Source organism: Salminus brasiliensis, chromosome 13 (assembly GCF_030463535.1).
Source record: "Salminus brasiliensis chromosome 13, fSalBra1.hap2, whole genome shotgun sequence".
NCBI classification, from domain to species: Eukaryota; Metazoa; Chordata; class Actinopteri; order Characiformes; family Bryconidae; genus Salminus; species Salminus brasiliensis.
The window spans coordinates 34,396,589-34,409,399 of record NC_132890.1 but is presented as its reverse complement, the minus strand read 5'-3'; the positions used below and the strand labels follow the sequence as shown (position 1 = coordinate 34,409,399).

At 45.3% G+C, this 12,811-nt stretch overlaps 1 protein-coding gene across 5 annotated transcripts in view; it reads left to right on the top strand.

Annotated features, from left to right (window-relative positions):
• Window positions 1-12,811, top strand: part of kirrel3b (kirre like nephrin family adhesion molecule 3b) — a 286,358-nt gene that overhangs the window by 236,309 nt on the left and 37,238 nt on the right. For all 5 annotated transcript variants that reach the window (XM_072694719.1, XM_072694717.1, XM_072694716.1 and 2 more), the window contains exons 7-9: window positions 7,856-8,004; window positions 8,256-8,383; window positions 12,319-12,445. In XM_072694719.1, coding sequence (XP_072550820.1) covers window positions 7,856-8,004; window positions 8,256-8,383; window positions 12,319-12,445 — 404 coding nt within the window. The remainder of the gene's footprint in view (window positions 1-7,855; window positions 8,005-8,255; window positions 8,384-12,318; window positions 12,446-12,811) is intronic.

Sequence of the window (12,811 nt, the reverse complement as noted above, 5' to 3'; positions counted from 1 at the left end):
ATTGCGTGCCAGCCACAGCCATCAAGGTTGCTAGAGCAGTTCGGCCTTCATGGTCTACGCAGCCTTTGAAGGCTACGCCTTCATATACCTCCTCTTTTTTTGAATGATGCAGCCCCTGAATTGGGACCCAGAAATTAGCTACTAGTATGTGTAGGTACTGGTGGGTGGTGTAGCGTAGTGGGTAACAACACTGCTTTCCCTGCAGCAGACTAGGGTTCAATTCCCGGCCAGGCAAGCACTCCACACCATACACCATATACCCCACAGCAATAATCTAACACCTAACCCTACATGATATACATGTAAGTCACTCTGATGGACAACACCCGCCAAATACTGTAAATGGGAGTGCTAAAGGAGAGCACCTAGAAACGGCTAACAGATCAGGGGCCTTTATCAGGCCTGCAATCAGAATCACAAACTATTAGCATTTATATAAGGGGCAAATATGCAAATGTACAGATATTCATGTGTGTTTTTCTTTGTTTGTTTATTTTAATTGAGCTGATCCATTATAGCGTCAGCTTTGACTGCAGTCTCTGTTCAGAAGCGCATGACTGGCGGCGCTTACGGGCAGTGTTGAGTGGATTCGGCCCCCGCTGAGCTGAGTGCTATGGTTTATATGCTCCGACTGATAGATTTCCTATCATTAGCGGCGACAGTGGTTCGCCATTTCTCTCCTAGCGAGAGCTGTGCATTGGTAGGGTTACTCACCCTTAGGCTATTGCTAGAGAGAGAATTGTGTGTAAAAAAATTACATTATTGACTGGCATTTTCAATGTTGTAAGTAAAGTGTTATAAATTTGACAGCACTGGACTGCAAGATGTTATTTTTTTTTATAATGGTAAAATCCTGATAGCCATGGTAAACACTGTACAGTGCTGAGACAAGTTATTTAATGCTTTCTGATTTCCTCTGTTGCTGGACTGCTGTTTATCACAGTGAATGCTTTTGGATTATTAAAGAAAATACAGTACCAGTCAAAGGTTTGGACACTCCTGGTTAAATGTGTGCTGATCATGGTAGTTTTAAGTGGGCCTAAGTTGTACATTAACCCAAAAGAAGATGATTTGGTCATATAAGCTATTAATTAAGGCTGTAAAATGGTCTTACTAAATGAGTAAGTGTGTATGTGTAATGTATTAACATACTGTAGCTGCATCCTAACTAAACAGCACAGCAATACCTTTACAGCAGTTGTTTTTACATTCTTTTTGGTATGGAGCACAGTAAGTGTAAAACATGTTAAACTACTGTAAAGTCACTGTAGATACTGCTGTAGGTCATTTCTATGAGTCAGTTACAGTAAAAAATTCACCCTGTACAAAACCACCACAGTTAGAAGCCCACAACTTTAATACAAGCTTTTTTGTAGTACAATATATGGACAAAAGTATTGGGACCCATAGGCTTTAATATGGAGCTGGTCCCCCTTTGCTTTGCAGCTCTGAAAGCAGCAGCAGGTCTGGAGCTCTGCAGTTATAGAGTCAGTTGGAGGCTTTTCTGCACTCTGCTCTGAGCTCAGCACTCGGCCCTGACCCCGCTCTGTAACTTTACGTGGTCTGACAGACACTCGGTGGCTGAGCTGCTCTCTGTGAGCTGTTCCTCCTAAACTCTTCTACTGTTCAATAATAATACCACTCACAGCTGATGGAGGAAGATCTAGGAGGGAGGAAATTTCACCAGCTGACTTGTTGTTGTTGGTGCAGCGGTGTCTCCTATTACATACAGAACCACGCTGGAGTTCAGTGAGCTCTTTAGAACCTCTCATTCTTTCAGTAATGTGTGTAAGAGAGGCAGACTGCATGGCTAGGGGCTTAATTTTGTACACCTGTGGCAACGGGACTGAATGAAATTCAATCGTTAAGCGGTGTGTCCCAATACTTTTGCCAATATAGTGTATGTTCCATGCATTTACAATGAAATAAGTACGATTTTAAGTACAGTAAATAAGATTATGGCAATTGGTCACAATATGAATAAGCCGCTGAGATGAAAACAGGCTGAGAGGGAGAGAAGGTGGCAAGAAAGTGGTAGGAAAGTGGTGAGAACTACGACAGTCAGTGCAGAGACAGGGTGTGTGCCATCTGCTGCATTCAGTCACAGCTAATTCAGCCTGTCTGTGTATGTCAGATAACACGCCGCGCAAAGGAATGGCCTTGGCGCAGCCTCCCAGCCCTATCCATCCCAGGACAGTGCGGTGCCATCATAGTACACTCCTGCACTGTCATTCCCTCTGTGTCTCCCAACCACTTTCCTCTCATAGGTAGCTGTGTAAAATACTCTGGCTACTTAATGCAGGACAAGTAGCTTGTTGCTGAGCAGGGGTATAGGCAACCAACTGTGGGCGGGTTCTACTGAGCTCAGACCACAAAAAACAGGTTCTTTGGATTGGTGGAAAACCAGTTCTTGGTTCTATATAGCACTAACAGGGTTCCACTATCACTACAAGTCAAAGAACCCAAGGTACCCCTCAGGGAATGTATGATGGTCAGCTTGTTCACCTTAGTAAGACAACTTGTGCTGACACAAGCACTTGGCAACACCCTAGCAACCACTCCATTAGCATCGCCATAGCATCACCATAGCACTGTAGCAGCCACCACTGGGATGACCACTGGGATACTCGAGCAGCCACCTTACAGCTCCTTACCCATGTAGTAACCACTTAGTAACATCATAGCAACCACCTGGGATTCCAGAGCAACCACCTAGCAAAGAAACCTAGTGGCCATGTAGTAACATCCTAGCTGTAACTGCTTGGAGGTGGGAACCATTGGTGTCTGTATTCAGGAAAGATGTCCAATGTCTCCTCTCTTAATTCTTAACTTCCTACAGTCCCCCTGGCAGGTGTTGCCATTGATCTGGCGCGATTCTGTAGCATCTCTCTCTTGTGAAAATAATAGCGCTGCTGATTGGCACTTGCCTTGATGAATGTCACAGCAGGAAAGCGATGAAATATCAAGCAGGAGCTTGAATTAATGATAACCTTCCGATGGGGACCCACGGTCCATGGCACTTTGAAACGTCGCTGAGATCGGAGCTGGGTTTTTTTTGTGAGGACGTGTCATTATGCAAGAGACCGAAGACAGAGAAACTCTATTATTGTGGCAACAGGGGAGCACAGGGGGAAAAGGAGGCAGCGACACATCAGCGTTATGTGACACAAGTTCGGCCCGAAAGGTTCTGTCAGCGAGAAAAGGCTCGTTTTACATGAGAACAGGCAAGGCGAGGCCTTCCATCCGTCTCCCAGACAAAAAGTCCCCGAATCTCTCGCGGCTTCAACAATTACATCGCGGGTTGTTGTTTTTTCAGTAGTTTACGCTGTTTGCCGTTACTTTTGTCATGCCGACGTCTGCATGGTGATGTCTCAGAGGTGCCTAATGAAGAGGTTTCCCTTCCCGACGCTGCCGTGCTTTGCCTGCCAAGCGTTTGATGTGCAGCCGCGGAAGCCGTCGCTTGTTTTTCTTGCGACCGTGGATCCCCCAGCGATGCTACTCATGCCACCGGAACGTTTGCATGTGGCAAAAAAATTTAAAAAGGCAGCCGACGGAAATAGCCGATGGCTCGGAACAGGAGCGGAAAGCCAGGGGTTTATGTATAGGACTGTACGCTTGTGTGTATGTGTATGTATGGAGGGTGGGTGGGTTGATTGGGGGGGTGGTGATGCAGATGGTTGAGTGTTAAAGAGCTCTGACTGTCTGTTGGTGCTGTGATGTGCAATAAAAGGACGCACAGCAACCATGTGGCAAATCGCAGGGTCTTCACAGCCAAGAAGATAGACGCGTCCCGGAGATTCTGGAATGCAAAGAAATAGAAAAAGAGTTGTAGAGTGAGATTACAGAGAAGGTGGCTTGGGAGGAACAGTGTGTGTGAGAGAAAGAGATGTAGATTTGCAGAGAGCTTTTAGAGGCAGGAGAGAGATTGAGTAAGGAATGACATCCTCATCATCTCTGCACGTGTCCCACTCTACTCAGCAGAATATTGAAATGCCATTCACGACACTGTAAAGACGGGCGGAAATATCAAATCCATCAGCAAGCTATTCTTTGTAGCTGCTCTTCCCTCTCAAATATTGCGTGACTGCCAATCAAAAAGATCGTCCTCCGTAGACAAACATGTCAGTTTCTCACTCTGTGATATTGAAATGGCTCCACAACCGAACAACATGAAAAAGAGAGCCTGGGAACAAAGCAAATATGCTGTTAACTGCAATAAATGCAAGCAGGACTCTCACAATGGCACTGTTCCTCAAGTAAGGACTGAATCAGATGCACACACTCGTACTAAAACACCCTCATACTTCTCCCAGGCTTCTCCCAGGCTTGTATTATGGTGGTTAACCTTGAATCTTTGAGGCCTGAATACAAGCCTTCAATTCAAGCCATTTACTGTATGTCAAAAATGGGTCATTTCTGTTGTCTGGTTTCTAAAAGTATGAGAGTTCCATGCTAGCACTGGTGCACACAAACATTTGTTGGCCATTGTGGACTAAACGTGGAGATTTGAAGCTTCTACAACACCATCTGAGGGTTTTATTTGGAGCTTGAAACAGATTTTAACATAGATTTCACCTTTGATGTTATACTTTGAGGATGTGAAGTCAGCCGTTAGCCAAACTACTGCCAATGTAGCATCACCAGGCAGCATAGAGGGGAAAGCACTGGATCCCCAACTCTGATATAGCCAACAGACATGTGCCAGTATCACAACAGGAGCAAGGAGGCGAGAGAACACCATCCATCCACCTAGAGAGAGCATGGGCGATTGTGCTCTCTCAGGCTCCGGCTGCCAACGGCGAAGCAGCATGACCCAGGATTCTAACTTGAGATCCTCGGGCCATAGTGTCAGCATCTTAGTCTGCTGAGCCACTTGGAGTCCTGAGATCTGACGGACACCTGGTCGGATTCACTGCAGTGACATATCTAGGGCTTCCTGAAGGTCTTACAAAATTGGCCTATTGGAAAATGAAATCAGTGGATTCCACTGCAAGTCCTAAAAAGGCCTAGAAGCCCCTGAGAAGTTTCCACAGTCCATCCCATATTTGAGTCTATTTGAGAATATGTGACAGTTTGAGACAAGCATGTGATCATTTAGGCATGTTAGATGTTTAGAAGTTCCACAGGACTAGCTGATGAGTACAATTTTCCATGACTTGCTGTCTACATCAGCCTGGAAGCTCCAGCGCAAACATGAAGAAGCAAACTTTGAACACAAAGCAGGCCTCGACTGTTTGACTGCACTGGGAATAAGAGTGTGGTAATTAGATTTTTCTTTTTGCCCAACAGCTCCCTTAATCAATAAATGAATTGTGCAGTATTCTGAATCTCCCTCAGTGGAGTGTAATCCAGTGTAAAAGTTTACCCAGGCCCTCAGTGTAGACAGACACTGTTTGTTCTGGATGGAGCCCAGAGGCACTCAGTGATAATGGAGCCTCTGGATCTGACAGCATGCAGCAGTGGGTCCTCCAGCACTGGCAAGAGCAACCCACCATTTGGGGCCCTCTCACCGGCCAAAGCCATCAGCTTGTCCAGGCCTTGATCAGAACTCATACCCACTGCTGCTCGGCCCTTCCCGTGGCCCAGTTTCTAGTGCTACTTGAATGGTATTAACATTCGAGCTCCATTGTGGAAAGTGTTTGTAGCAAGCCTCGCTATGAAGCTGTCAAATCAGAGACTGTATTAGTACATTAGCTCCGACGCTGGTGGTTTTATTAGTTAGGCTTGCAGATGATCTTTGAACAGTCTTAAAAGTATGAAAATCATTTGCCAAAAATAAAATGTAGATGAGGAAAATAAGGAGTGTCATTCCATCGAAAAAAGGGAAAGGAAGAAAGAGGTGTGCTAGCAGTACAGCGGCGACAAGGCTCCTGGTCCTTTCTCGCTTTGGTGGCGGAGGTAATCATGACGTGTGAGCGAGTTTGGAGCCTCTTAAGGTCTGCTCAAGAGACGTTCCTCAGATACTGTTTGTCATTATCACATGCTCCTTTTGTGATCCATGCTCTTGAGGAAATGGGCTTTGAAGATGGAGGGAAAGATCACTCGGCCTGCCGCACACATCGGCAAAACACACAAGCCGTCCATCCGGAGGGACCACAGCTGTGACGGATGGCGCTAACTCACACAATCGCAAAATGTTATTTCATTTTAAAGCTCATAACACGAGACAACGGCGCTCACTTGAAAGGCTCCATATGCGCAGCTTGATAAGCATCCACACACCGCCCCGGTGTTGTAATAACGAGGCTATTTAGAGCCGAATGAAAATTATAGCACTGTCTATCTATTGATCTGATTACAAAGCAGGATGCGCAGTAGCCTTGAGTTTTAATTTATATGCTCCAGGGAGGCAGTGAAAGTCTCTCCAGCTGACACAGAGCAGGTGACTGCCGTTCTAATTACTCATAAATAGAAAGTTTCAGACTGTAGCGCAGCCTCTTCTCCAAGAGCAATTACGTCTGTGAGGCAACACAAGAGCGCCCATCTGCCCCATTTGAATATTTTTGGAATCGCAGGTGTTCCCAGACACGTTCAGCCAGCGAAGTGCTCAACTGGCCGTGCCGAAGCTAGCTGCAGCGCCAGTCCGAGCAATTAGAATTCCTTTCCCTTGTTTTTTTTTTTTTTAATTTAGTTTTTTAAATGACTCTTTAAATGAATCAGGCCTGGCACCAGGGCCAGAGACTTCCACAGTTAATGAAAGTGCCCTCTTGCTCCTACCGGGATGGTAATTTGTTGAGGTTTCACGGTTCTGGCAGTGAGAGATCATTTGAGCGTCTCCAGATTGGATGGAGGGTAGGGGGGGGTAAGCTGACATATCCCTAAAAAGAGGTATTTTATACATATTTTGTCTGAACTGAACCTTCACGTCGCTGCAAGCTAACCGGCAGTGAACATAACCAATTTGCAGAGACGTTTGTGCCGAGCGTCGCATGGAGACACTCTCGTTCTCCCATCTTCTTGGCCTCGTGCAAACGTATCCCGTCTCCGGCGCCGACAGACATCTCACCCACCCCGCTGTTACCCTGCAGACAGAGCCGGCGACATCCGGGGCAGTGCTGCGGCAGCAGGATGGGAAAAGAGGCGTCACGCCCCGGGATGCCGCCTTCCAGCTCAAACGAAGCATTTCCTCACAGAGAGCCACGTCGATTTATTAACGTCAGCCTAGTTTGCGCTGTGTACAGTTGGTGTCATTTGCTACCATCAGGGGGAGCGCTGCCTATTTGTCACTTTGAGATTTGTTTTTGTTTTTTTGTTTTTTGTTTTCCGCTCTGTTGAATGGGAGCGTGCGCTGTCACCCTGCTACCCAGGCGCCAAAAAACATGCTGAGGCCAGCAGAGATCGCTCACTTCAATGATTTCTCATATAACTGTGTCATAATTCCCCGGGAAAACAGACGCAAAAGCCACTGGTCCGCAGGGGGACGGCACTTGTCGTTGTGTTTCAGCAGCCAAACCTGCATCAGACAGGCAGACGGGCAGGCGGGCAGGCAGGCAGGCATCATCCTTGTTTATATCTGTGATGGAGGCAGTGCGGATGAGGATGGCGGCCCTCTTGCCATTGCCATGGTAACTTCTAAAGTGGCTTTGTGATTTCTGTGGCACTGTGGGTAGCCTGGATGAGTGCTCATTCCATTCCACTAAAGAGAGAGTCAGAGTTATTTTGGGTTTAATTGGTTTTTGCCAAACATACTACAGGTCTGCTTTTCCACCACTTTCCACACAACATCCACACAAAAGCGACTCGACTGCTGCCTCTCTTGGACACTTGTACTAGTACTTTGTTGGTAGCTAACTTTTTGGACAATGGTGAGGTCCAGCTTGATCCCAGATTTCACATCCTTGATTGATCTCTGCAGATGGGCCAAAGGAGGCACGGTGATCAAGGAAGTGTCTGGAGACACCTATGAGGTCATCGTGGACCACTCCTTCTTCACCGAGGCTGTCTCCTGCGAGGTCACCAACCCTTTGGGCAGCACCAACATCAGCCGCAACGTGGACGTCTACTGTGAGTTTCCTTTCTATGCATGCTCCTCGGCGAAAGCCTTTTCAATTAGCGCCTTCCACGGTAGGCTAATTAAACTGAAGTGAGTCTGGCCTGTATTAAAAAGGACTCATTAGACGTAGTTACAGACCGTGATCCTCAGCAAGACTGCTTCTTTTCTTACTCCTGAGAAAGTCGAATGACATATTCTGGTCATTGACTGCGAGAGGTAAAGTCTGGACCTGTATCGCTGATTGCTTGTTTCTCTTCTGCAGTTGGCCCACGGATGGCTGCAGAGCCACAGTCTCTACAGGTGGACCTGGGCTCGGATGCCGTGTTCAACTGTGCCTGGACAGGAAATCCGTCCCTGACCATAGTGTGGATGAAGAGAGGATCTGGAGTGGTAAGTCCCTCACGTTCATAGTAGGTTAAAAGTCAATGTGGTCAGTGTGGAGGTGCTTCACTTTAGGCTCTGGAAGCCTGAAGCCCTGCAAGCACAGTGTGTTGATGTATTACAGCAAAACACGATTGATAATTAGTAATTACTTCATTGATTAATTGTGTAATTAGAGATTTTGAAAAAAGGCCAAACAGGAAATGTGGCCCAACGCTTCGAGTGGTTCGAATCCCCGGTCAAGCTGCTTGCCATCAGCAGCTCTAATATTTCACCGATCTCTCAGCCCGCATACAAATATCCTCAGATCAACAGCAACTCCTGACAGTAATTAAGCACTGGAGATGTGGTGTAAGTTGAGGAGCACTGGTCAGAAGTTTGAGCAGGCAAAGCTGTCCCCAGATCAGCGTGAAGGGGCCGTCTTTTATCCAGAACCAGTCTTTAATGTACATCAATTACTCTCTCAGCCTTGTGCTGTTCTCGTTTGCATATATTAAATCAGAGCTTTTGAAAAAAGGCCAAACAGGAAATGCGGCCCAAATCTTTGAGCGGTTCGAATCCCCGGTCAAGCTGCTTGACATCAGCAGCTGGAATCTTAGAGAGCACAATTTAGGGGGTTGATAGCACTTGCTCCCCACATTACTCCTAGTTTCTGTTAGCCGGGGAGCAGTGTTTTCCTCTAAGTGCTCTGGCTGCTTGGCGATGCTGTATCAGCAGTACTTCAAAAAGAGGTGGAGGTCACCTCTGACACCCTCTTACTGTTGGGGGGATTGCTAGTGATATGGGGAGTTCACATGAATGGGCACTGGGTAATTGGTCTTCCATATTTGGTAGAAAATGAGGAAAAAGAAGAGCAATGTGGACCGAATAATAAAATGGACCTACCTGACAAAACTCTGGGAACTTTTATTTTTTACAATCAAGTAATGGAGCTTAACTGGAATGTGTGGGACTGCTTAAAAAAAAACTCACTAGAGCCCCCTTCACATTTGACAACTAATGAATTCCCACGCATGCAAAACCTTTCACACTTTATGACTAGTTGTGATGTTCTCCACACTCATACAAGGTAATGTTTTGTAATGTTTTGTCACAAACTGTCAAGAGCGTTCCCTCTAATATTTCACCGATCTCTCAGCCCGCATACAAATATCCTCAGATCAACAGCAACTTCTGACAGTAATTAAGCACTGGAGATGTGGTGTAAGTTGAGGAGCACTGGTCAGAAGTTTGAGCAGGCAAAGCTGTACCCAGATCAGCATGAAGGGGCCGTCTTTTATCCAGAACCAGTCTTTAATGTACATCAATTACTCTCTCAGCCTTGTGCTGTTCTCGTTTGCATATATTAAAGACATTGATGTTCAAACAACCCACTTCATCTGGTCTCAAAGAAGACCTTGTTAATGACAAAATGCCTTTGTCTTTGCATTCTGTTTCATCTATTTCATCTATTCATTTTTCATCATTACTGAATAGATGATTATCATTATTATTTTAGCATTATCATTAACTCCCACTCACTCCATGGGAACTTTAAAAAAAAGCACAGTGCGTCCACAACATAATCGTTTCTTGGAAATGGCCTCTAATTTGTTGACTGATCACTGATACATGTAGATAATTATATACAGAGGCGTAACATACAGCCTGATTCCTAATGGATTTTAGATTAGGTCCTCGTGATTCAGATCTGACAAGGGCTGTCTGAGTTTCTCTGCACTTTATATCCAAGCTTATAGCCAATGTCACAGTAAATGCTACGCTAAATCACATTTCCGTTCATGGTTTGAATAATTTACATTGATAAAGAGCATGTGGAACATACTGATGATGCAGTATTATTAATGCACTATTTATGCTAAAGATAGAGATTACAGTGCAGTTCAATTAGGCCTAGATAGGATAACTACAAAATGTGATAAGTCAACACAGCAGGAACAGTGTGTTAACATAATAAAGCAAAACACTATTGCTAATTAGTAAACTTATGATTAACTACTTAATTGATTCATTGTGTAATCAGAGCATTTCAAAAAAGGCCAAACAGGAAATGTGGCCCAATGCATCGAGTGGCTCGAATCCCAGGTCATGCTGCTTGCCATCAGCAGCCAGAGTCTGAGAGAGCACAATTGGTGGGTGGATGGCACTTGTTCCCCCATCACTCCTAGTGTGATGCTGGTCAGCACAGGCGTCTGTTAGCCAGGGAGAGCAGTGCTTTACTCTGTCTGCTTGGCAATGCTGCATCAGCGGTAGTTCGCAAAGAGGTAGTGGCTGTCATCACAATTAGGCCTACAGAGGATAACAGTAAAATGTGATAGGTCAACACAGGCAGATTTTATTTCAGATTTTTAATTGAGTTAGATTTTGTGCATACAGTTTATTTTTAGTCCATTGTACTTGCCACAAACTGGTTTAGCCGATAAAATAATAACATTTTCACATTTAAAACATGCAAGATAGAGACAGGCTTCATTGTTTAAGCTGGATCATTACTTGGAAGAATTGTGTTTAAACTTTCTGTTCCAATTTTCAATCAGAAATGGGCTGTCTGAACGGAATTGCTGCACTATTTAAGGTGGAATTGAAATTCCCAAGTCAAATAATGATAATGGCAGACAAATAATGAGCCGACCAGTCATTAAAACAAAGAAAAGAAAATAATCAAAAGAAAAAAGAATAATCATGATACTATTTTCCTTATATATAGTAGTTTTGTCAAACTGTTTTTGTCAAAAACACATTAACATACATTTTCAGCATTAATTTATTGATTTTTCTTGTATTATTATTATTATTATCATTTCTCACTAATTTAGCTGAGCCATTTAACCCACCCACTCACTAGGACTCCCCCTACCACTTGCAATGCAAGTTAGCCACCCCCTTGTTCCAACTGCTGCCAATGCAGTTTGGAGGAAAGAACCAAATCCCCGGCTTTGATACACCAGAACAACAGACGCCTGTCCCGGCCAGCATCACAAATGGGGGCGTTGTGGGGAAGGAGCAGCATCTACCCACCCAAAGAAAGCATGGTCAATTGTACTATCAGGCTCTGGCTGCTGAAGCGAACTCGACCTCACAATCCTCGGCCCATAGTGGTAGTGTTCTAGTCTTCGGAGCCACTCTGAACCCCATTTTAAATTTCACCATTTTATTATTAGCACAGATATGTCCTAACTACACTCAAACACTTCAAAAGTCCAACTGTTATTAATGGTATTTTGTGTAGTTGCAAACCAGACATTGCCAAAGGTTCTGTTGAACCCGATGAGTAGCCATCTTTCTTTAGAGATGTGATAGTGCTGAGTTTATAGTTTTAAATGGTAAAAATGCTACTCTACTGATTTAGACTATGTTTTTGTAACTAATCCAAGTGAAGGCTGGTTAGAAATGATGATGAATTTGCTACCACTCTAATGTTATGTCGACTTAATGGCGAACAATGGGCACTCAATCCATGACCTTCTGCACACTTACATATCATTTGGAATTAATGACACATTCTAAATGTAGACATTTCAACCAAACCTGTGAGCTACAGTTTCTCGTTAGACTGAATGGGAGTTCTGTACACGTCCTGTAAAGCTAGCCCAGCCTCGCAGCAGTCTCACAATAGGAGCGTATTTGTGGGTGGAGCATGGACAGGTCAATTCCATTACTCCAGAGATGGAGAGAGGCTTGCTTCTGTCTGTGTCCCTGCTCTGTCATCGGCGCGGGATGAAGGTGAAAGCGCCGGACTCATTGCTCTTCCCAGCGCCTGGCGTCTGCCATCTAACACACTCCCACAGTCCCCTGCTTCGGCCCTAAATTGGATTTTAATAATTGAAAAGGAGAGCCTTTGCTAAGCGAAGCTACCCATGGTTGCTTTCTGATTTAGTTTGACATTGACCCGGGCAGGCCCTTCTCCCCTGCTAACGGGGTGACCCATGTCTGTTTGACCTCAGGTGCTGAGCAACGAGAACATCCTCACTTTGAAGGCGGTGAGGCAAGAGGACGCCGGGAAATATGTGTGCCGAGCCGTGGTCCCTCGAGTTGGAGCCGGAGAAAAGGAAGTCTCGCTTACAGTGAACGGTAAACATGGCTTTGTTTTGTTTTGTTTTCCCTCCGTGAGCTTCTTAAGGTCAGCTGGGTCAGGGGGGAGGCCGTTTGTCATTGTTATAAGTGCATGGTAAGCTACGTGTTCACGCTTCAGTTGGAACCCAGCCACCAACCTTGATTATCGCCCGCTTCTCCGGCCGTAAATCAGCTAATGATCAGGTGCTAAGCCTGGATTAGTCACACCAGGAGGAGACAGGTCTCAGCTAATGGCACTCATTCGGGATCAGCTAAGCCAAGACCTCCAGAGCTCCAGGCAGCCTTGCCTGAGGCTTCTTCTCAGGTGTAGTGCTGGGAGGTTTATCTTCTATACCTGTCTGATTAAATTGGTGTCATCATAAA